General features: G+C 44.9%; 3 protein-coding genes across 7 annotated transcripts in view; 2 read left to right on the plus strand and 1 right to left on the minus strand.

Annotated features, from left to right (window-relative positions):
* Window positions 1-1,210: 1,210 nt before the first annotated feature.
* On the minus strand, window positions 1,211-4,301 carry LOC125023469 (tetratricopeptide repeat protein 9A). Its single transcript, XM_047610770.1, has 3 exons — window positions 3,610-4,301; window positions 3,080-3,262; window positions 1,211-2,136 (listed from the first exon to the last, which is right to left on the minus strand). The coding sequence occupies exons 1-3, from the start codon at window positions 4,094-4,096 to the stop codon at window positions 2,054-2,056; spliced, it is 753 nt and encodes a 250-aa protein (XP_047466726.1). The 5' UTR covers window positions 4,097-4,301; the 3' UTR covers window positions 1,211-2,053.
* Window positions 4,302-5,526: 1,225 nt separating this feature from the next.
* Window positions 5,527-9,111, plus strand: med6 (mediator complex subunit 6). Its single transcript, XM_047610771.1, has 8 exons — window positions 5,527-5,580; window positions 6,868-7,027; window positions 7,230-7,321; window positions 7,464-7,546; window positions 7,620-7,728; window positions 7,905-8,020; window positions 8,128-8,155; window positions 8,467-9,111. Exons 1-8 carry the CDS (start codon window positions 5,559-5,561, stop codon window positions 8,595-8,597), a joined length of 741 nt encoding a protein of 246 aa, XP_047466727.1. The 5' UTR covers window positions 5,527-5,558; the 3' UTR covers window positions 8,598-9,111.
* A 1,116-nt stretch (window positions 9,112-10,227) lies between these two features.
* The window catches only part of pcnx1 (pecanex 1), a 32,651-nt gene continuing 19,331 nt past the window's right edge, over window positions 10,228-23,547 (plus strand). For 2 of the 5 annotated variants that reach the window (XM_047610728.1, XM_047610729.1), the window contains exons 1-8: window positions 10,233-10,648; window positions 12,012-12,226; window positions 14,707-14,812; window positions 16,636-16,672; window positions 17,473-17,538; window positions 17,639-19,369; window positions 21,461-21,590; window positions 23,335-23,528. In XM_047610728.1, the coding sequence (XP_047466684.1) occupies window positions 10,496-10,648; window positions 12,012-12,226; window positions 14,707-14,812; window positions 16,636-16,672; window positions 17,473-17,538; window positions 17,639-19,369; window positions 21,461-21,590; window positions 23,335-23,528 (2,632 nt within the window). In that variant the 5' untranslated portion in view covers window positions 10,233-10,495. Of the gene's footprint in view, window positions 10,649-12,011; window positions 12,227-14,706; window positions 14,813-16,635; window positions 16,673-17,472; window positions 17,539-17,638; window positions 19,370-21,460; window positions 21,591-23,334; window positions 23,529-23,547 lie in introns of all 5 variants that reach the window. The other 3 variants (XM_047610730.1, XM_047610731.1, XM_047610727.1) reach the window with 2 other exon arrangements.

Below are 23,547 nucleotides of genomic sequence, written 5' to 3' on the forward strand. Positions count from 1 at the left end.
TTTTCTAAAAATTAATGTTTCAGTTGCAGACATCTAATGAGAAAAAATAATTTAAGTTAGCAACTGTGCCCTGCCAGTTTCCAGCAGGCTGCCATCTTGGATTGTAAGACTGCAACTGAAACTAGGAAAACATCATTTAATTTTATTTATATATTTTTAAAAAAAGGGGGATTTCAAACATTGCAAGTGATCTTCATTAAAAATGGACAGTTGCTGTTGTTAACTGTGGCTTGACTGGAGCGAGTGCTACCACATGATGGCAATAAACTGGAGGCACAGTTAGCTGCTCACTAAGTGATCTTAATACAACATTTCAAAGTTAGCCAATTAAATAATAGAGCATTAACATACGATTCAGATGTAATGAATGCTAGCAGATGAGGGGCACATATTACAGGCAAAGTTGGCGGTTCGCTAGCTAGTGGACTTTAATAAGCTGTGATTCAGGTGCATCTAATGCCAACATGTAAAGACATAAACCGGAGACAAAAATTTGCCACTGATTAGCTTGTGAGCTTAATAGAGTGGTTAAAAGCTGGAAAATCTGTGATTCAACTGTAACAAATGCTAATACACAAATGGTATAAACAACCAACTTTAGCAGCTAACTATCTAGTTGAACTTAATAGAGAATTTAAAAAGCTCAACAGTTGTGATAAACTGAACAAAAAACAAAATAGTTGATTGATAGCCTTTGACTTTAAAGCTACAGAGCTGTAATACACATGCATGTGGGGTATGTGAGACAGAATTTGGAGACAAAGTTGGCTGCTAACTAGCTAACAAACAAAGTTAATAGAGCATTTAAATAACTAGACAGCTGTGAAAGCTGTCAGATATAACTAATAGTAACACATGAGGGGTACAATTTAGAATCCAATAGCTAGCTAACTAATAAACGTTGTAGACCATTTAAAAAGCTTAAGAGCTGTGATCCAGGTGTGACTAATGTTAGCATGTGAGTTGCACAAACTGGAGATGTAACTAGAGGTGTAACTAATCTATAAATTACAGAGACCAAACGTACATAAAAAAGAGGGGTATTGTTTTCCATCTCAGTTTAAATGGTGGTAATATTACATACTGGTTCAACCTTTTACTCCTTAATTAACCAGCTTTGATTACACATCAGCTTTTCCCCAATAACTAATTTGATCTTATAAGGAAAACAAAAATGAAAAAATCCATTGCTGCAGTACGACAAAAACTATTTCAACCAATAGACAAGTTTATTACACCCATACTTTTACAGTAAACATATGGTATTTGCAGATACAGTGAATGCTGTAAATGAAGTGCTTCGTTTTGGCATTAATAAACACACATAGCTTGCCTCTCCATTATATTTTCTTGTGACTTTATAAAGTTAGCCTATTTACATTTCGTGATATGTCTCTTAAGTTCATACTACAATTACCAACCATGTGCTCTTGTTGCCCTCGTCAATGCATTTTTGAGTAAAGACACCCACTTACTGAAAGCACCTCGATTTCAGATATAATCAAGAGTATAAAAAATTGTGACTTTTGTCATAATTTCAAAATCAAAGTATGGCGACAGAAGTGTAGGAGGTTGTTACTCGCTTGCTCCATGGCATTCAAAAGACATCTTGTGCGAGGGCAGGTGCTAGTTTACAGTTACACTCGCCTGCAGACATGCTGGATTCACTCAGTGCGCCTTGTTGCTCCTGTCTCTATCACAAGTGTTGGCCTGTATGTGCAATGTTTGGACTGGCAGTGCATCACTTTGTAATCTTTAAAACATCCTCTGGATTGATTTATACTAAATAAGTTTGGTGGTTTCGAGACAGAAACTTAATTTCTGGTACGATAAAAAATAATAATAATTAAAAAAACAATAAAATAAATAAAACACACTTCAAGCACACAACAGTGAAGTTCAATCACGTAACTGGCAACCGGATGCTGTGCAAGGCAAAAGCAAACAAACATCGTTTCACACCACGGCCCCTGACTCATGGTGTTTAAGGTCTGGGTGGCACACAGCAGGGCTGAAATTTATGACGAGTGAGAAGGCATGAGACAGACAGTGCTTATGTCGCCTCTTTCTTTTCCCTTTGGGCATTTCGGCGAATCTTCATCTCTGTCAGCTGGATGTAGCGGATGACATTGGTGTCTGGAAAACAAAGACAGGAAAAGGCTGATTTATTTCCTGCCCGGACGGGAAATGGTGCATCAATATGTTCATAAATCTTCCACTTAAACTAAAGTGTGAGGCACATGGAAAAAAAATAAGTAAAACAGGAAGTACGTTTTAAAAAACTGCACTGACCTATTTAATCTACATGCACTTGATCATTCTAGGAACAAATACATGCGCTGTGTAATCTTTTTGTCTGACTTTGTTTACACACTTTTCCTGTTTGTCTTTTCAGTGTGGTGTGACTTGACTGCTGTACACATATTCAAATTACTGAAGTTTTACACAATGTTTTCTACTAAGAGATCTGACACAGTAAGGATGGAAACAGCCAAGACCCCACAGGGTTAAATTCGCTCTCCAGATGTTATGGCATTAGAATCTTACGCAATCCAGTCAACATAACTGGAACCCTCTCTTGATATTTTTGCTACAAAGTCTGTTTACTGACAATCACAAGCCTGCTGTTCCCTTTCCTATCCTGCGGTAGTCCCTCATGCCTTCACGCCTGGGTTCATTACCTGACTACCTGAACACCTGTTTCCAGTCTCCTAATGAGCTCCCCTTGATATATATCTTCTGTCTGCCCGTTTCCCTCGAGCACCGCTCAGGCACTGATACAAGAAACACAGTTTTTTGTATGTCACATAAGGAGAAGCACACGTCAGCCTCTCCCTGAACCCAACACGATGCCTTCACATGCTTTAATTCATGCTTATACACAGAACTCATCACTTATCAAAGAAAAGTGTTTGACGGATTGCTATGGAAGATTATGGATGAATCCATACTGATCTGACCATTAATCATTATCTTAAAGGATTCCTTGTATAATCACGACGTTATATGAGAGTCCCTGACTCTTGTGCAGGTTTTCCATGGAAGGAAACAAACATATTTGGCCAGTGTCAGCCCTGACCTGATGGCTCCTGTTTGTGCGACTCCTTCAGGTAGTACAGGGCCTTCTGGAAGTCTCCTAGGTGGTAATAGGCCACTCCGGATCGGTACAGAGCCTTGAAGTTCTTTCCTTCCTTGTGGAGCACTTTCAGACAATACTCCTTCACTCGTTCATAGTTCACCAGCTCCATTTGCAAAAGGCAAGCTAGGAAAAGGAAGGAGAAGGGGAAAAGGGTGAGGAAAACACTGCATGAACTAATGTTTGAATTTTATTCTTTCGCTGAAGTAGTTTTGTCTTTACAGGCACAAAAACACAGTGGATTTTTTTTATATATAGATTTAATGATTCTTTTGATAAGGGGGGGCATAAATATTACATCCACATATAGTGAAAATCAAAAGAAAAGTGAGGGGGATTGTGGGGTAAGTCCGAGAATGACTCATACTGGTTATGAATCATTCATGCTCTGGAGTAGGCTATTCCCTGAATCCTCTATTTAATCTCTGATCAAAAACAATATATGTGAAATGTGTGAGAGAGACGTCTCCTACCAGCCAAGCTGTTGTAACACTCCAGCTCTGCATTCTCCATTGCTCCTTTCTGCTCATCTGTCAGCGTGGTGGACTTGCTGATGGTGGGCAGGAGCGGGGACGGGGACTTGGAACTGGCGTCCGGATCCCCCAGCACCCTGCACAGCCCCTTAATCTCCAGCAGAGCGCGGTGATACTTGCCAATCGCCTCTCGGTACTTCTTATCCTTGTAGCACTGGGTGCCTTGGCTCTTAAAGTCCAACGCCCGCCTCACGACGTCGGCTGGCTCGTTGTGGGATGGTTGTTTCAGCATCGACCCACCATGATGCCTTTGCTGCTGGAGCTGCTGCTGCTGCTGCTGCTGGTATCTGGTGTCTTTGGTCCGGCTGCTGCTGCTGTTTGGAGGCTGAGCGCACTGCTGGAGCCTCGGGGAGCCGCCGGCGTTGTCGCTGTGGCTGCCTCTGCCGCCGTCCATCCTGCCGTCGTGGCCAGCTTTGATCACACTCATTTTCGACGTTATTATATAATAGCTGCCCTAACGCCCGGCTGTAAATTAGCTGGGGATTTCGAGGGGTTTTTTTCTTTTTTCTTTTTCTCACTGCATCCTCTCGGAATCTGGTCGCGTATTCGCCCTGTCAGTGTCGCAGCTACGTCTTCTCTGTGCGCAACCCTGTGAGATGCGCGCTCCTTCGTTGCATCCAGTTCTCGTATTTTTCAGCCTCGGACGAGCCGATTGGTCCATAAATACAAGGCCAGTGGTCCCGTGGGGGGCCGCCAGCAGGAAGAGAAGGTCTGATTTCATTATCAGTTTGTCAGGACATCATTTCATCATCAGCTGCAACCTGGACTGAAAGAAAACAGAATGAAAACAGAATCATATGTTTGAAAATGTATAAAAACTCATATTGTAAAACTATCACAGACCAAATTCCATGAACATCTTGGATTGTTTTGCGTAAAGGCTTAACGACATGATATGCCATTAATAATGACAGTTCATTTGGAAATTTAATTCTTTTCTTTTTAATTAAATGAGCCCTTTATGAGAGTGAACATGATTCCCGTCCTTCCTCTTCAATATTTCTCTCAGTCATTCTTATCTCAGACTGGAGGAATGCAGCCATCCCTACGCAGATGAATCAGATAAAGATCATCCATCTCGTCCTCCTCTCTCGCCTGATGCAGCCTCGCTTTTTTTTGCGCAGCCACTTTAAGCAGACTCAGATGGACAGATGCAGCCCATAATGACAGGCAATGATGTCATTCAAACCGGGGTTTGTGCGGGGTAACTTTGTTATGAATCTCTCTCTCTGTCTGTCTGAGCAGGTGGGGAATAAGGTCGTCACGTTTTTTTTTCTTCTCCTCGCTGGCACAAGAGCTTCTCATTTTGACATTTCATCAACAGCAATGGGTGTGTGTACATCCATCTGTCCTGTCACCCTGGCAGGGCACTGAACTCAGCTGTCTGGGTGTGTCTCTGGAATTTCATCTCTCCGGAGCAAATGTTCCAGATCACATATAAAACCCATAACAGCTAGCGTACTAAATAAGCTATGTCTGAAATGCTTAAACTGAAGTCTGGCAGTATAATCAGTTGCCTTTAACTGAGATCTCCAGCAGATGTCAACAAGTATACAAGCACACACAACAAAATACTTCTCTCTCTCCAATACATAAATATTAACACTTTGTTAACTGTTTGTATGGATATAGGGATAGAATATTACCAGATTAGTCTATAATTTTCAATAGTAGTAACATTTTGTATTATCTTGTTTGAAGAATAAAAATAAAACAATATGCTAGCAAAATTAACACGTATTATATTTCTTCTATGTCTGCGTCTTCTGTCTTACTAAAATATATTTACTCCACTTCATTCCAATTAAACTGATAAGCGCGACGTCATCAAACTGTGACCTAAACGATCCCGGTGAAACGTAATCTTTGTGGGACCGTTTGTTTACATCATGGCGTCGGTGGATTTCAGAGGTAGCTTTAAACATCCGTTTTTATTTTTTATGTTATTTAGAAAGTCGTTTTCAGTTAGTCAGCTAGCAGTGGCAGTTTATAACGACTCGAAATACTGTTTAAAATTGCCGTGGCCACTTTACAAATATATTTCTTGGCGCTAGAGGCTAACGTTGGCTTCGGTTAGCATTTCCTCCGCTTTGATTAGCATGTCGGCTAACATGGCTAACGGCGGCTAGCTACGAGGTATCAATTAAAAAGGCGGAATTTAAAAGTCACATATAAGTTCTTGCATGGTAAACGTTATGTACGTTGATTTATGGGACGCTACGCTACGATCACTGCCCCTTAGTGTTGGTTAAACTGCATTTTTTGTTTGTCAAACTAAGGTTATTTTCTTTGGTGAATTGATTGATAGTAACGTTACACGCAATTCCCAGTTCATTTGGTACACTAGAAAAAAAAAGAATTTGTTTTAAATAACTGAGAGTGTTGTTAACTGGACTGATTTGTAGTACTATTTAGTGGTGTACCAACATGTGTTCCTATTATGTTGACAACCTCGTTGTAGTCAGTGGGCTAGGCTAAATAATACACACACTCAAAGACTGTTTAACAGCACCGCAAACTACATCCTCCGAAATGACAAGACAGTTTAATTATCACTATTCTGTTCAAACATGAACTGAACATTATGACAGCCGTGAAGAGAGATTCATTTCAGGGTGGTTGAATTAGAATGAGCTAGTTTTCTCTGGTGTAACCAATGAGAAGGCAAATTAAATGTTAAATTGGCAGCACTCACTCGCTCTACTGTTTCTAGATGAACAGTCACGTCTTGTATTGAAAGCACTTCTATTTCATGGACTTCAATTAGATACAGTAGAACATAATGCTAGTATAAAATTAAAAAGACAACCAGCTTTGCAGAGTAAAGTACAAAACCCAGACCTAAACTGAATCAGAATCAGAACTGTATTTATTGACCTGTAGGATCTTACATAGAAAGAATTTGTCCACTGTTTGGTGCAATAAGCATAAACATAATGCTAAGAAATGTTTAACTATTGGTTCACTAGAGGCTTACTCATTTTGTGGATCGCTGGAAGGAAAGTCAGTTTATTTTATAGTTTATTTTTTTTATTTTTTTTTTCCTTTTAGTTTTTAAACCACAGCTGGACGTTGAAACCACGGGGTGCGATGTTATTATGCTATATGTGTTTTAATCTCCTGACAACGTGCTTCACTTCGCTATATCTCAGTGCTGCTTATCAGTTCATGTTGTAACCAAATATGCTGAATTTGCAGACAACCTTCTCGGAATATCCTGGGTGGACAGTGGTTGGGTACCGATTCTTAATCCTGGAAATGTCCTGGACTACTTCTCCGAGAGAAGCAACCCCTTCTACGACCGAACCTGTAATAATGAGGTAGTGAAGATGCAGCGGCTCACTCTGGACCATCTGAAGTAAGTTCAAATTGCACAGAAAGTTACAAATTTGTGAAAATTCACATTCATCTGAAAGACTAAAACTTGGATTCAAGAAAAAAAACTAAACAGAGGTTATAAGGTCTGAAATATGACATTTTTACCACTTTGTGGTTTGTGGTCATGAGAGTGACATTTGTAAAAACCAATAGAAAACACTGTGTGTCTTGTTTACTTTCAGTCAGATGGTGGGAGTGGAGTACATTCTTCTTCATGCTCAGGAGCCAATTCTTTACATAATCCGTAAACAACAGAGACAGTCACCAACACAAGGTGAGCAACATAAATAGGATTCAATTGACAATGAAAGTGTTGTACGATGGTTAATGGCGGATATGTGATTCTTAATTCATGAGAAAATGCCTGGCATTTAAGACGTCATTTGGATATCAACTTCTGTCTGTTCTTTCTCTAGTGATCCCATTGGCTGACTACTACATCATAGCAGGAGTGGTGTATCAGGCCCCAGACCTGGGAACAGTCATCAGCTCCAGAGCGGTAAATATTTGTTACAGAGCTTTTTTCATGTGTGAATGTTCTGAGTGATTAATATGAATTGTATCTGTTTTAGCTCTCTGCAGTCCATGGGATCCAGTCTGCTTTTGATGAAGCCATGTCATACTGCCGCTATCATCCATCAAAGGGATACTGGTGGCACTTCAAGGACCAGGAGGAGAGAGGTTAGGCATTTGGTGTCGATATTTAAGATGATGTTCTTGTTAACTTTGAGTAACTCCTGCAACAAGACCATGATTGTTCCAGCCAGAGCTGTGGTACAGAATAAATAGAATATTAACTTCAAGTTTAACATGATGACTTTGGCAAAAGCTTATTAACAGAAACTCTTTTCTTACAGAAAAAGTCAAGCCCAAGTCTAAAAAGAAGGAAGAGCCTAGTTCTCTGTTTCAGAGGCATCGTGTCGACACGCTCCTTCTGGACCTCAGGTCAAAATTTCCACCAACCTTCTATCAGGTACATTTCATACTCATTAATGCAATTTCTTCCAAGTCTTGATTTTAATAATAAAAAAAGTTATTGTACTGTTTATTGAAATAAACTATTTATTTCTGCTCTTTCAGCCTAAACCTGGCGAGAAGCCTATTCCAGGTATGATCTCTGAAGAGTTGCATTATATAGAGTCTAAAGTCACTTACTATGGTCCGTCTTTCAGGATGAATGAATTTTGTTAATTGTTAAACATTTTGTAATTTGTAGTTATTTTTTGTGCATGTGTGGAAATATCACACTTTACTCAGTTTATGTTTAGAACTACTGTAATAGTGTGTTTCATTTCAGAATTTAAAGTAACGCTCTTTTTGATTCGAACATTTAAAGTGTAAGACAATATATTTTCATGTGAAGCAGAGAGTGTGTGTGAGCCCTGTGTGTTTCTCTAACTCTATGCCCTTGTATCGTAGTTGAGGTGAAGAAAGAGCCTGAACCTCCCACAGAAACTCTGAAACAAGAGGAGAGGGAACCGGCCGCAAAGTCCTCCGCCCCAGCTCCACCAAGTAAACCTCCACCTGAGAAGAGAGCCCGGCTACAGTGACGGCCGTAACGCTCGGAGAAGATGGAACGGTGCAGTGAAAAGTCCTGCAGCAGTAACACGAAGAACCACTCGAGACGACGGGGAGTATTTCTGTTTCCTTCCCAAATCTGCAAGATCGTCTGCCGCTCTGCTCGTCTGCTCGGTTTACAGAGTGCTAAGAATGAACTGGCACAAAAAGTGTCCCTCGCTTGTCTCGCTGCCAGGACTACTTTTACTCTGCAACCGTAGTCATTTATACTTGATAGGCTTGGCACCATGGATGCTTCAGACACGTGTTCTACAAACATGGGTCGACCGCTCGATGTCAGCAGCTATTTCGCAGTGGATGAGGTTTTTTTGATGATGAGCTGACCTCAGCGGTGGTGTCATCTTACTGTTGACATCAGCGTAACGTTCATGAGGACCGTTTGACTGTCTGCTTAACAGGGAGATGGTTTCTCATCAGGAAAGCAAACATTTCACTAGAATGACTCACATCTGTTTTTTTTGTATTAAAACATTATTAGTTACTGTATCCTGACAGTCTTGTGTTTTCTGTTGTTGCAATTTTATCAAGAACTCATACTTCAAAGCATTTATTATATATAATGTGACATTTTATCATTGCCACTTGTACTTATTTACTACATTACACATGAGTTGACTGTAGTTTTTTCTCAATCCAATGTGTCTGAGAACTGGAGTTGCTGCTTAGTAAATACTTTGATATTTTACAAAAAAAAAAAAAGAAGCAAGAGTACAAAATATGTAGTTCAAATAGTTTCCTGCCCTTGAATAATGCCATCACCCTGGAGAATTTTACTGAGTTTATTGTGAGGTGTGGGGACCACCTAATCCAACTAGCAAACGGTATGGCACATATATTAAAAGCAACTCCAACTGGATCAATAACAACACGTCAAAAAAGATTGCAATAGGGCTCATTAGATTAGTTTAGATTCACTGTTGTGCTGATTCACTGAGTGCAGATACAAAGGCAATAAAATACAGTTCATCTAACCCGAGCTGCAGAGAAGATGCTTTTCACAGAACGTGCACGTATGTACAGAATTGCCAAAAGATGTAGTTATTTGCTAGTCCATGGGTACACTTGTGGGACGATCCTATCCCAGCTGCCATTGGGCGAGAGGCGGGGTACACCCTGGATAGTCTATCACATGGCTAACACTGAGAAACATATATACTGTTAATAGTATATAGTAAGAAAGGATGATTATTCTGGAAGGTGTAGTTTATGGTGGCGCTATTAAACATGATTTAATCATTTATTCAAAGGAATAAAATGTTTCTGTTATTTAGTCCAACCCATTGACTAAAATCTTTCTTTCTTTGATAATACTAGAAACCTGTTAGTACAACAACAATACAAATCAATGCTACTATTGAAAATTTTCTATGTGGACATACCGCCTCTGACCGGCAGGTGTCGCCATTTAGCCATATTTTGGCCCTTTCCTAATTGCCCAAAATTGGATATTAATTCCTGCATCTGTGGTTTTTTGACATCAGCATGTGGAGTCGAGTTCGGGTCTGACTAGGGTATTAGTCACATGGGAAACAGGAAACTGTAACAGCGCAGAGCATGTATATCTATATTTTGGGGGGGTTGGATATCTGCTTTAGACAGTTGCTGCTTCCATGGCTGCTGCGTAGCGATGCCACGAAGAAGAAGTTCCTCGCAGGGCGTGGTGGGATAGGAGTCTCCTCAGTGGAGGACTGAAACAGTGCCCCAGCTGGCTGGCTAGCTGCAGAGAAGATGGCTGCAGAAGGGATTTTCAGGCCACCGTCTGAAAACAGAGCGCCGTTTGTCATGTCCAGCGACGACTAGCCAGCGTGTCACCGCGGTAGCTCCGTCGCTCGGTTCCTCCCGGATTTCGTCGGGAGAGGATAGAAACAACATGGGGTCGCAGACTCTACAGATCCTGAGGCAGGGGGTCTGGGCTTCAGTCACAGGCGGATGGTACTACGACCCCGATCAGAACACATTCGTCAACGCTTTACATCTCTACATCTGGCTGTTCCTGCTATGTTTCCCCTTCACCCTTTACATGGTGAGCGCTGTGAGGATTTTTATTTATTTCTTATTTTTTTAAAAAAAACCCGTTATAATCTCGTTTTGCCGTGACTGTTGACAGCGGTAAGTTACCGAACCAAGTGACCGTTAGGTTACCACAGGATACCAACGGTCGGACTCGGTCTATTATCTGGAGCGGAGACAATGTAACCTCTTATTAAACTCCCCCAAACGATACAAAACCTCTTAAATACCCTCAAATTATTCCCAACAGGCGTTTAATGTGTGTATTTATCAACAAATGAACCCAGCCGAGTAGGAGAAATAAGCCAAATCTTTGTCTTTTTTTTTGAGTAGAGTACCGTCCACCAACTAGATCGAACCACCTTTTTGTTTAAATAATATCACAGCGATGCAGAATCCAGGTCCGTTATCCGGACATTAACAGTCGATTAGACGGAGGCAGGGTGTAATCAGTGAATTTAATTTCCCAGCCCCCCTCTTATCTGCTTGTTTTCCTCCTGTCGGTAGTGATTTGCGGTATCATCGGTGCTCAGGAGCCACCAGCTGTGACTGCGAGAGCACAGCTGACATGAGGATGTTAACACCGATCTGGTGCTTTTTTAGTGTCCGAGAGATGGACACACACAAAAAAAAAACAAAAAACGAGGCGTCTGCCGTTAGTCTCACCGTGTTTCTGTTTACTTGCTTGTTTTCTTTCTGTTTACATTTTTAAAAAAGCGCCCTCCAAACTATCCAGCAGGGGTCTTGAGACCAGAGCAGCGCCTGTTCTGCTTCACCGTGACATGATAATTAAAGATTTGTTGCCAAATATTAGCACAGCCCTTTTTTTTTTTTTTTTTTTTTTTTTAACCCAGGTGGGCTGTGAATGTTGGTTGGTTTCTGCGTCTATAACCGAACCCAGTTTTTTTTTTTTTTGCTAAGTGTACTAACTTCTATATTTGCTGATCGGTTTGTGGTTTCCGTTCTATTCCTGGAATGGAAACGCGTCCGTCGCCTCGGCTGGGAGGTTTATATTGAGCCACGAGTTTGAGTAATGCTGCTGTTTGTGATAACTGCGAACAGATGCGGGAGGATATCTCAAGGACGGCTGGAGACGCAGAGGCTGGAGCTCAGACACCTGGTGGTAAACACACGGGCTCCTGGTGCTTTGCCTCCCTGCAGTCTGCCCCCTTAGAAGACAGTTCGTGTCCTCTGAGCTCTCACGCATCCTGTCAGAATCTAATACAGCAATCAGATCACAAACCTGAACAACATTACAACGTGGCTCCTCGACTGCTGTGATAAATAAACCTAAAATGCAATCAGAGGGGGGGAAAAGGGGGATCAGACTTTTGCCCTCACGCTGATTGAATCTCTGCTTCTTCCTCTAAAACCAGGCCCTGCCGCCGACCATGGTGATCGTGGTGATCTACTGTGGCGTGATTGCTGCCATGTTCCTCCTGCTGAAGACGGTGAACTACCGCCTCCACCACGCACTGGACGAGGGGGAGGTGGTGGAGCACCAGGCCAAGGAGAATCAGGGCAGCAGAGGTGGCACCGAGGGGGCTAACGACGGAGGGGGCACCCGCCGGGAGGACAGCAACGGCCCCGGGTACGTTTCGCGTCTCGCAGCCCTATGGTAGATTTAACGTTTGGGGAATGTAGGACAACGGCGCTGCGATGCTTCCCGGTCGCCCGACGGTCGGGGAGTCATCACACTCTGTGGCTGTGCAGCGAGTCGAGTCATTTGAAGGTGATGTAATCTGCAGTCGTCTAATGGAGCCGAGGTCAAAGGTCCGGTTGTCTAGCGATGACGTGTGAAAACACACGGGCTGCTACAAGGAGGATCAGTTTATCGCTTTAAAGGCCAGCTGTAGCTGCGCAGTTTAGCTTTTCGTCGGTTTTTATTTGAGGCATCGACTTCAACAGATGTTTCAGGCCGGCTTCCAGTTATTAGATGATTCATGCCATGCAAGCTAAAAAACCAAGACACGGTGCAATTTGTCCTCAGTTTGGCTTGTGGTGAGGCGTCTGTGCTCGAGTTCTGTTTGAGAAACGCACGGCATGATTAATGCTGGGTTTTGACTCTGAAAGTAGGCCTCATTTATATTACGCATACTTAACACTGATCTGTGGCATCCTTTTATAAGCAAATAAAACTTCTGTTTACATTGAGCGTTACTCACCTAAACACGCCGCGTGTTCCTCCGAGACCTAACGAAGGTATCAAGCCTGTTTTCCTGCCTCGTGACACATTTCCTTCCATAAGGAGTGTGTGTGTTGTGGTGTTATTACGCTCCGTACCTGATGCCCTGCCGGGGTTTCCATGCGTCTGCTGTCATTGTGTACATTTTGCAGAATCAAAGTGGCAAACTCCAGGGCTGGAAAATGAGGCCAGTGTACATCTGCCAAAGAAAAATGCAGTTCCTCAAACAGCCACTTGAGGCTGGCTTCAACAGCCATAGACCTCTGTGTTAACAGCAGAAATAAACACGTTTCCAGACCAGTACAGTGTTTTTTGCGCTCTATAGGTCATTTCTCAATTTATAAGAACTGTACTGGGGGGAACCACTACATAACACACCTGATTAATTTATATCGAGGCTTAAAATGATGCATAATGAAGGTTGTGAGCACTGAGTGACAGATGGGTGTCTGTCTGGGCGTCATCTCAGCTCCGTTCATGCTCCACCTCTTCGCCCTGTTTTGAATTAGCCAGGAGTTGGATGGTGTCAGCGTCTGCAGAGATGGTGATAGCTGGAGCCTCTACGCTGAGCTTCAGGAAACGAATCGGTTACGTGATGGCGGGGTTTCGTCTGTCAGGGTTTATATTCAGTTCTGTCATGGTGACACGACTAACTAAAAATAAAATAAGAGAAGAAGAGGTGATGCGACTACATTTTAGAGCTTATTACTCCATAAACGGTTGCTGTTTGTTCAGAGGGATCAGAGAAATAAACATCAATATTAAAGGAGTATATGTATCTATATCTAATTATAACCCCTGTGGTGACTTATTTGATCATTATCATATTAAAAATGTAATAAAAATCTTATAATTTCATAGCCTGTTTGAACTTGTCTAGTTTTGAAAAACTCTTAAGTATTCTACAAAGTAAAAAGAGTTAAAATAACTAATTTATTTATCCAGACAGGCATGCCGACAGTGAAATATGTGCTAATTAAAGCTTTAATTAGGGTGAATAATGACCACATTAGTGTCCCGCTCACGTGTGTCTGGTTTGATTTAACTACACCGAAAACAATAACACAGACAAGTAATGACAAATGAAATGGGTCCGATCAACTGCTGTAACGTACCAACCGCGGCAGCAGCAGCAGCACGGCTCCGAACGCCACATTTCTGTCCTTTTTTTAATGAAAAGGTTTCGCTCTCATTCACGGGGAACAAAAGCCAGCGATTTCAGCCTTTTCCTGCCATGACTCGACGAGGTGACTCATATTCACATTCCAGGGGGAGTGCTTAGCAGGACGCCGAGAGAGGGGCAAGGCAGCGGGAAGAATGAGAGCTCCTGACCACAGGGGCAGTCGCAGCCTTGCCCACACATCTGGAGCAGCATTCCAGGTTGTTTGAGTTTACAGTAAAGCCCTCGCCGAAGTCGATTAAGGTGTTCCTTCGCTCCACCACCCACCGACTCCTTTTTCCCCTCGTCGGCCCTTTTTTTCCAGTCCGCGCTCATCAGCGCCGCATGACGTAGTTCATTACTCGGGAGTGTTTATTTTGCGGTCTGCACCGTTACGAAACAATTCTGGCATATGGAGATGATTTACATATCTGGCAAGTTGTCTGTTTCGACATACCGACTGGTTAAACAAGCATGTCTGGGCTAAATATAGACTTGGGGGGTGGGGGGGGGATGGACATGGGTGCTTTCATCTGTTTTTAGTGCCTCAGCTGAGATTGAAAATTCATACAAAAGGTTTTAAATAGAAGCCTGATGAGGTTACCTGGTGGGTTTTTTCCCCGAACTGAATCAGTTTGAAAGACTGAAGTGGAGACAAATGACGATTGTTTGAGGGAAGGATTACACTGTGCAATGTCCTAATGAAAGTGTTTGTGTGTCTGTGCAGGGACCCTGGAGGGGGCATCGAGATGGCAGACTTCATCCGACAAGAGACTCCTCCGGTGGACTGCAGTTCAAGGAACTCCTATATTGGGATGGAGTCTAACCAGCAGGTAAGGACGGCGCCGGTCTGACGCTGAAGATGGCCCTGATAATAGGACCCACTGGCCCCCATTTGCCTTTTCATTCATTTAATATGAGTAAAACATTTGCTGACCCTGCACATTTAAATCTATTTTTGAATCAGTGTTCTTCCTTACAGCCACCTGTTGATAATCAGAAAAGTTATCTGCCTGCATACATGCAAGAACTTAGCTGCTTAAAAGAAAATAAGGCTAAATTAGTGAAGTGTGGATAATTCATTTATAACAAAAGATATGAAAAAAAATGTAGCTGGGAAAGAAACATAGTCATGTAAGTTGAATAAACAATACAGACATAAGTACAAGTCCAAATATTATACAGAATAACATGATAAATGTGATAAAACAGACAGACACAGAGATCAGCCACAACATTAAAGCCACTGGCAGGAGAAGTAAATAACATTTAAAGCATCTTGTGACAGTTTCATGTTCTGCTGAGAAACTTTTGGACCTGGCTTTCATATGGATGTTACTTAGACATGTTGCACCCACCCAGACCAGACCAGGCACCCCCACCCCATAGCAATGACACTCCTTGATGGCAGCAGCCAGACACAGGCAAACACACACACAAATGCTTTAGGAACAAATGAAAAAACAGCACAAGGAGTTGAGCCCAAACTGATCAAGTATGTGTGGGATGATCCACAGAGGCCTCTCTCCTCCCCCCACAGAACCCAGAGGCCCCCACTAACACCATAGTGTTGCTAGATACCTCCAGACACCCTCATGTCCATTCTCCGATGACTCACAACTGTTTTAGAGGCACAAGTGAGACCTACACAATATTAGGAAGGTGGTCATAATGTTATGCCTGACTGATGTACAGTGTCTTAAAGATGTAGCTGGTCCTTTAGAAGTGGAGTGAGTGGAGCAGAGCCAGCAGCGTAGCTGAGATGTGCCGATGTTAAAGAGCCTCGCTGCTGTTTTGCTCCTTCTTACACTGTGGGTGCAGCAGCCTCTGACTAAAGATCACGTCTCCTAAAACATTATCAACAAATCAATCCGTTTTAGAAACAGGCGTTGGGTGCGCCGTCCGAAATGTGTCCAAATGTGAGAATCTAGGACGATTTAAAGCCCCAAGTATCACCATAATACAAAGAAAAGTGTTTGTGCTGTAAACACATACTTCTTCATTTGTTGACACAGCTGAACTGTTTGCCGACACCCAATATAGCTAAGCAAACACGAGGCCGTCAAATACTTCGTGCAGGGTTTCTGTTTATGTGAATGCTTTTTGTCCAAACCAAAACGTGTCATCTCACTTGTCACTTGTAATCTCCTCTGTATCAACTGTTGGGCGCAAACAGCTGAGACGTAGCTAAACGGATGAAAGTCCAATTTAAATGACTTTTATTGCTGCATTAAAGGAAGCCGCTCGAGCGCCGTACGTGTTGAAAGGCTGTTTTCATTCAGAATTATCCCCACGTAGCTCACTGTCAGCAGATAGCCCCTTTAATATTCAAAGTTGTTTAGCATTTGTTTCTGCGAGATATATTTAACGTCCGAATCCCCACGGGTGCCGTGTTCTCCGTCTTTGTACCGCATGTCCTTGAGTCACTAATCAGCCGGCATGTTCTGTCAGCTGCTGCAAAGAAAGTCTGAAGAGGAGCCAAAGCGGCGAAGAGGCGCTGCCTCTTTGCCGTATACAAACCCCGTCCTCTCTCTTTTAGATGACGTGTCCCGTGGTGATCGCGGCTCGACGGTTTGCCTCCGCGACCATTGTGCTCCAGACATTTGCATTAATTGTCCTGATAAATCGTTGACTTATCATCTCATTCAAATTTCAGATTGCGTCCACACACGGAAGAGCAACAGTTGCCAAAGGTAATTATCCCTCCCTACTACACTGTCCTGCATACTCTCTACCTTTTAAAGAAGCATTTGACTTTGACAAGGATAATACAGTCTGGCTTTTGTTTGTTTGTGGCCCTCGCTGCGACCCTCTGATTAGTTTTTATTTTTGCGGCATCACCACGTCCACGACCATCATCCAACGGGCATCGCCCCGTCCTGACTCAGCGTTTATCTGACCTCAGCAGTCGTACAAAGATGATGCAGCTGTTGACAGGCACTGCTGAGTTGGAAAAGTAACGTTAGCACGCTGTAAAACCCAGCATGGGCTCCGTCCTCCACTTTATTGAAATACAGAGGGGAACCTGTGGCTCTGCTTCGGGTCCATTGTGCTGAACGTCGGGAGGGAGGCAGCTGCATCAAGTGAATAATTCAGTTCTAACTAGCTGGCCGTCTGCAGTGACAGGAAGTGGTCTGTAGTGGGGGGAGGCCTCCCCCCTTTCCCTGCCCACCCACACTGCTCATCGCACGATCTCCCAGGAAGTCAGAATCTGCTCAGACAAAGACCTGATTTGAGAAACACCGATTTAACAGTTACATCTTTGTTCAAAAGTCAATCATTAAAAGCCATCGGGACGTTTAAAGGAATCTGTGGAAGTCAGCTTGGAACACCGTTATAATTGGCTGCTCCACATAAAAAGTTCAACTAAGGCAGGTGTTTCTTTATTCTCGGTAGAAGCCAGGTACTGGATGCGTAGATTCCCCGGGTTGTGAAGGCATTAATAATAGATTAAACCTGTCATCCCTGAATTGATTTCTTCCACTCGTTGCAGGAGATGTGGGAAAGACCTCAGATGACATCAGTTTGACGCTTGTGGAGAGCTGCAGTCACGACCACGGTAAACACGCACACTGTGAACCAAAAGCTTCATTTTCGTTTCAACTGTGACGTTTCAACGCCCTCTTTAATGCCCGTTTTTATTTTTTGTGTCCGTTTAGATCTGCTCTCGGACACAAAGATGTACTGCCTTGTTCCCAATGACTCCTTCGCCTCCTTGCAGCCATCAACCTCCTTGTGTCCTTCTGAGCTGTCCAGGGAGCCTGCTGATCTCTGTAACTCTGCTGCTTATCACTTCAGCCTGTCGCACTCCTGTGACACGGAGGTGACCGCTCACGCATCAATGCAATCTCAAACCTTTAGGAAGGAGCTGCGTTCTCGGGGCCTGCCTCGGACCTCCAGCTCGGCGGGTTCTGCTTTCCCGGACCCGTGCCTACCAGACTTTGCTCTGTACCCTCCGCCCAGGAGAGGTGGCCTTGACCCCGTGTGTGAGCTGGAGGCGGCCAGGCCACACAGGCCGGGGGCGTGCGACAGAGACGGGGCAGAGCGGCTGTACCAGCAGGACCAAGCCGTGCCCTCCACCTCTGGAGTAGAGTGTTACCGGCACAAAGAACCGCGCAGAGTTCCTCGCTCGGCCTCCAGGGAGGCGGGGGAAGGCAGCTCGGGACTATACCAAGTGGAGTTGGGTGGTAGCGGGAGAGGTTCTTGCGGGGGAGGAAAATCCCAAGGAGGAGAGCGAAGTGCCGACAGCCTGAGGAGCCTGAGCACTCGCAGCAGCGGCTCCACTGAGAGCTACTGCAGCGGCACGGACCGGGACACCAACAGCACCGTCAGCAGCTTCCACAGCGAGCAGACCAGCTCCACACACGTGGAGAGTCTGCTGTCACTTTCAGGGGACGAGCGCGTACGGGACAGAGGGGAGCCCGCGTGCGCTCCCGCGGGCGGCAGGACTTCGAGCCTCGGCAGCATCAGCTCTCGAGGCCTCGGCAACCTCCCGTCCAGGGAGGCCAATAAGAACCCTCACGCTAACGAGCTGACGGCCAAACAAACTGCGGACGCGCCGTCCTCCGCCGCGCAGGAACTGCTGGAATCCGGCAGGTGCGCGGAAGAGCCCGGCGTCAGGACCAGCGCCGATGGCTCAACGGGCGTGACGGCCGCGGAGCAGGAGCAAATCAAAGCCGACGTCCAACCAAAGTCAGACAACATTGTTCAGAGGACTTCTTCTCTGTCGACGGGGCGCAGCGGACGCCGGCGGACCGGCAAGAAAAGAGCGAGCAGCTTCGACGCCAGCCGTCACCGGGACTACATGTCTCTGCGCGGCATGGCCAAGCCTTGCAGCGCCGTCTTTACCGGGGCCGGAGACGACGACTCCAGCGACCAGAGCGAACTCAGCTGTGCCTCTAGCCTCCACTCCGCCCACCACCTGAGCACGGACAGTTCGTCCAGCGCCACCTCCCGCTCCTGCCACTCGCCGGAGGGCCACTACAGGGCCTTGAAAGCCAAGCACGCTGCAGCCAACGCACCCTCCTCCTCCTCCTCCTCAGCGAAAGCCGCAGCGGGATCCGAGGCGGGAGCACGGAGCGGAGGGAAGCGGCGCGCCTCGCGGCGCACCCCCAGCACGGGCAGCGCCAAAACGCACGCCCGAGTGTTGAGTTTGGACAGCGGCACCGCTGCCTGCCTTAACGACCCCAGCCGCTTGGGAGCTCCCGCCGGGCCGCGGCCCCTCACCACCTCCAAGTCCGACTTGGAAGCCAAAGAAGGGGAGGTCCTGGACGCTGCATCCCTGCTGGGCCGGGCCTCCCAGCTGGAATCGGTGACCCGCTCCAGAAACAGCCTGCCCAACCAGGCGGCTTTCTCCGAGCCTCAGGAGGCCGCCGCCGCTTCCTTGCGGGGTACGTACCACACACGGTGCTCCGACACACTGAACACAGCGCAGCCTGTCTGGTTTGCTTCTGCAGTTTGATGACTGCTCCGCGTTTTCTTTGAGATGCATTACTGGAACGGTTGTTTTAAACATCCTGTGCACATTTAAGGCTACTGTTTAATGATTGATTAGACGTGCGTTCCACTTTGCGAGTTAATAGCGGAACTGTATAATACCACCACTGCTCCAGCCCGAATATTGGCAATATTATTCATCTGTTTTTGTCATTTGTACTTCCTTTGCAGATAATGGTTGTTAGTTAGTAAGTGAATGATGATCTGGATATGTACTAAACATACTTTCCTTCGAAGTCATGTTTCACAATCATTACTTCATGACATATTAGCTGGGGCTTAATTATAGTGTTGATACAAGCGAAGCAGCGTTGGGTGAAGTCCTTTAGGCTTCAAAATTGCCTGTATGTGTGCGTGTGTGTGTGTGTGTATGTGTATATATGTAACTGCGTGCGAGATGTTGTCCGTCTTCCTCATTCAGTGTAACCATGGTGAGTTTCCATGGGGTGACAATACTGACCAAAGCATAGTGTTCCCTGTGTAGATCCCTGTTAGCATGACGGCACAGTGTGTGCTTTGTGCTGAGGTTAGACAAACAGCAGCTCTCTTATTAGTGTCATACACACTGAATGTAATAGACAGTCCCTCCCCCACATTCTTCAAACTTGCATGCTGATTTATTGTTTTTTTCTTTTCTTCTTTTTTTTTTACTGGGTTCTTCTGTGCTCTGGTTCTTGGTCTTTGGCTTCCATGTGCAGTGGATATTTTGTTGGCACTTGTTTGAGAATGTGCATCTCCTGGGATGTACAATAATAGGAGCAGGACATGTCTGTACATATCCACTTTTAACCTGCTAAAAAACATGTCATAATTAGTATTTCACTCATTCCTGCTGTTTGGATTTTTTTTTAATGAACCTAACTCACAGCCTTCTAGCTCACAGTCATTGTAGGGGCATCACACCGATCGCCCACTTCATCAAAACCACTGACAGGTGACGTAAATAACACCAACCGTCTTGTGACAGTGTGTCTGCTGGGAAACTTTTGGTCCTGGCGTTCGTGTTAATGTCATGTCGACATGTACCACCCACCTTGACCGGACCAGGCCCCCCCACCTTATAGAAACGACGCTCCCTGATGGCAGCAGGATGCAGCCTGACACAGACACACACACTAAAACGCTTTAGGAACAACTCAACAGTTTCATGTTGTATATGTTTTCAGGGAATAAGTTGCAAACCTTCAGTATTATTCAGTATTTGTGTTGCTGTTGGCCTCAGTTTTAGCATCTCAGGGCATTTATGAGAAGAATAAAATAAGAAGGCAACACATTGTCCCTCTCAAGCATAGCTACCACAAACTGTTTGTCATACCAGACCAAGTTGAGCCCCGGTAGCAAAACCCCTGCGTCTAATAAACTGGGCAGGGGGGGGTTTTATTGCTTCTCGGTTCGTGTGTTTGTTTGTGAGAGACCGAGTGTGTTGTTTATGCTTGCAAAAGGCACATAGTCGCGCTTTAAAGCAGTCGACTCAAGGGAACCCTGGGATGTGAGGACTGATTCAGACCCGTCGTCGTTGAAGTTTGCCTTGTGGCCACAGGTTGCGCAGTTTAGCACAGTGTTTCTGCTCGTTTTGAAAACCACGTGTCCAGATGGAAAAATGTGTCGTAGAGGTTTCAGTGTTCTGAGATTATATTGGAGGTTATGTCCGAGGGGGTCATGGTGGGCAACAAAACCGTCCAGCTGGAGGTTGGTTGATGTCGGGTAATGTCTCCACCGCTAGGCCACCAGTAAACTCTGTGTTATTGTTGCTTTGTCAGCCATAGTGTGGTTCATGTCTTATTTTTAAATTAAGGTCTCTTTTTTCGGTGAAACTCTGCAGTAACGTTCTGATTTCCATGCTTCAGACTTTTTAACGATGAATTAAACCTGAAATATGTAGCTGAAATCCAGCGTAACACACGGGAATATCATCTTACCAGAATCTGTCAAAGAAAGGAAACGCATCCAGTCTAACTGGCCAATGATGTCTCTCGCCATGACAGCCCCGGGAAGCGAGGAGACGGTCATATTCCGTCGTGAACGTAGCACGTTTCGTCGGCAGGCGGTTCGGCGGCGGCACAACGCAGGGAGTAACCCCACCCCACCCACCTCCCTCATTGGATCTCCTCTCAGGTACGCCGTGCATGGGGCAGCGCTTCGTTTCAGTCGCTGTGCTCCCTGGTATGAGCATGTTGCCAGGTGGCGCTGTTCCCTTTTCCCCACATCAGCGCCCGAGCTGCGTCTTCGGTCCCGCATGACGTCAAACAGGACCCTCATCTGTCTCTGGACTGGTGTCTCCGCTTTTGCATGTGGTGTCGTTGATCCTCCTTTCCTTCAAGACTTCACTCTTTTCATCCTGTTGTCATGCCATCTAACCTCTTAAATTCCACATTTTGAACACGGATCCAAGAACGGAGTCCTGACAAATTGAAAGGCAGAAGGCCACAAGGTCTGACTAATCTGTTTGGCTGACGAACTGTCTCCTCTCAGAAGTATGCATGATTTGTTGAGCAGCGCAGCACCACATTGCTTTGCCCTACGGAATGACCTCTCTGTGAAGAGGAATGAAGATTAGCTTCTATTAAAAATATAGGTATATCCCCACGTGATGATACAGATGCAGGTAATTCTCTGGAGAAAGATCGTTTTAGTTTTCCACCTCTGTTTTTTCTTTCACATGAGTGGACAAGGGTAAATTATCATGTATCACGTAATTCTGTTGCTGTTGCAATGCTTTATTAAACACATTCCAGTTGCAACATTTAGATTTCTTGTTGGTCATCTCAGTCAAAGTTTAAATTTAGGTCTCCAGCACCATTATCTGTCCTTTTCATACTTAATGTGTGATCTAACCTTGAAAAAAAAACTGATTCCTCTTTAAATCTTTACTGCCCTGTCATGATCGACCGCTGCCCTGCAGAATGCTTCAAGTGCACTGACACTCGTGAGGTTGTAGCCTGATTAAAAGAGGCCCCGACATAACTGGAAGGCCTCGGATTCCTCCGCGGCAACAGCCCGCGTGTCTCTGCGAATCCAGAAACAGAAAACAACAACTCGATCACTGCATCAGAAAGCTGCTGGGGCTGCAAAAACGCACGTTTACGTCCCGCTAGTCTAATTGGTTGTATTTGCATCAGGTTTATCTGATGTCTGCGCCAGCAGCTCCTCACCTCTAGCCAAGGCTCTACGTTTCCCTGCACCTACCTGGCAAGGTCACATTTCTAAATGCTGAGCCTTGAAAAAAGTTAAGCAAGGGAATCAAAAATGCAGCCTGCCAGGGGTCAGTACGCTTTCAAAAGTTTCCCTCTTCTTCCCTCTACTTTCTTAGTTTATTTAAACTGAACTGTGTAGATCAAATTCAAAGGGGAATAGATCTCTGGATTAAAAATTGGATCAACGTCTTCTAAATTTAGTTTTCTAGTAGAGCTACAATTCATCATCATCATGGCATCAGGATTATCACCACCTAAATGATGAGGAGGTCTAAATTTCCTCATAGCAGATAGTATCAACATGATGGCGATTTAAGGTGCTCCTGCATCTCTTTATTAAGTGATGAAGGCTGTTGTGATCATAGATACATTTAGCTTTTAACCCCCATCCTCTATTTATGTGTGGTCAGTCTGGACACTATTCATCGACAGCAGTAGCATGAAACGAGTAAACGAGTGTAAAAGTGCCTAAATAAAACATTTTCAGCCATTTTAGACCCCTGACTCGGGGACCTCGTCTGCACTCGCCTTACCTCACCTTATATTCCCCTCTCGTGTAAAATGACCTTGTCCCCACCGCCCTCACCTGTATGGTTGTATGTAGGAGACACCCCCTGGCCTCCACCACTTCTCACTTCCTCCCCTTCTCCCTTCTCCTCCAACAGTCTTCAGGAGGCCCTCAGCCAGGCCTCCCAGCCTTCTACTTGCCAGGTGAACAGTCAGCCGTCCCGAACCCCGTCCCAGGTGACAGTGCTGAGCGCAAGCGCCTCCCTGCTGGCCAGGAACGGAAGCACAAACCTGGAGGGTTCTCAGGACAAGGCCTCCACTGTTGGCGCCACCAGCTTGCAGGATGACTTCGGTAGGGAGTACGCAAAGAG

Source organism: Mugil cephalus, chromosome 17 (assembly GCF_022458985.1).
Source record: "Mugil cephalus isolate CIBA_MC_2020 chromosome 17, CIBA_Mcephalus_1.1, whole genome shotgun sequence".
Lineage (NCBI taxonomy): Eukaryota > Metazoa > Chordata > Actinopteri > Mugiliformes > Mugilidae > Mugil > Mugil cephalus.

Excerpts from the sequence above, each read along its gene's own strand:
- LOC125023469 (XM_047610770.1), bottom strand. The coding sequence starts at position 4,096 with ATGAGTGTGATCAAAGCTGGCCACGACGGCAGGATGGACGGCGGCAGA. Across the intron at positions 3,263-3,609 it reads GTGTTACAACAGCTTGGCTG|CTTGCCTTTTGCAAATGGAG; the intron begins GTAGGAGACGTC and ends TCCTTTTCCTAG. Across the intron at positions 2,137-3,079 it reads GCACAAACAGGAGCCATCAG|ACACCAATGTCATCCGCTAC; the intron begins GTCAGGGCTGAC and ends TTTGTTTTCCAG.
- med6 (XM_047610771.1), top strand. The coding sequence starts at position 5,559 with ATGGCGTCGGTGGATTTCAGAG. Across the intron at positions 7,547-7,619 it reads CAGTCATCAGCTCCAGAGCG|CTCTCTGCAGTCCATGGGAT; the intron begins GTAAATATTTGT and ends TATCTGTTTTAG. Across the intron at positions 8,156-8,466 it reads TGGCGAGAAGCCTATTCCAG|TTGAGGTGAAGAAAGAGCCT; the intron begins GTATGATCTCTG and ends CTTGTATCGTAG.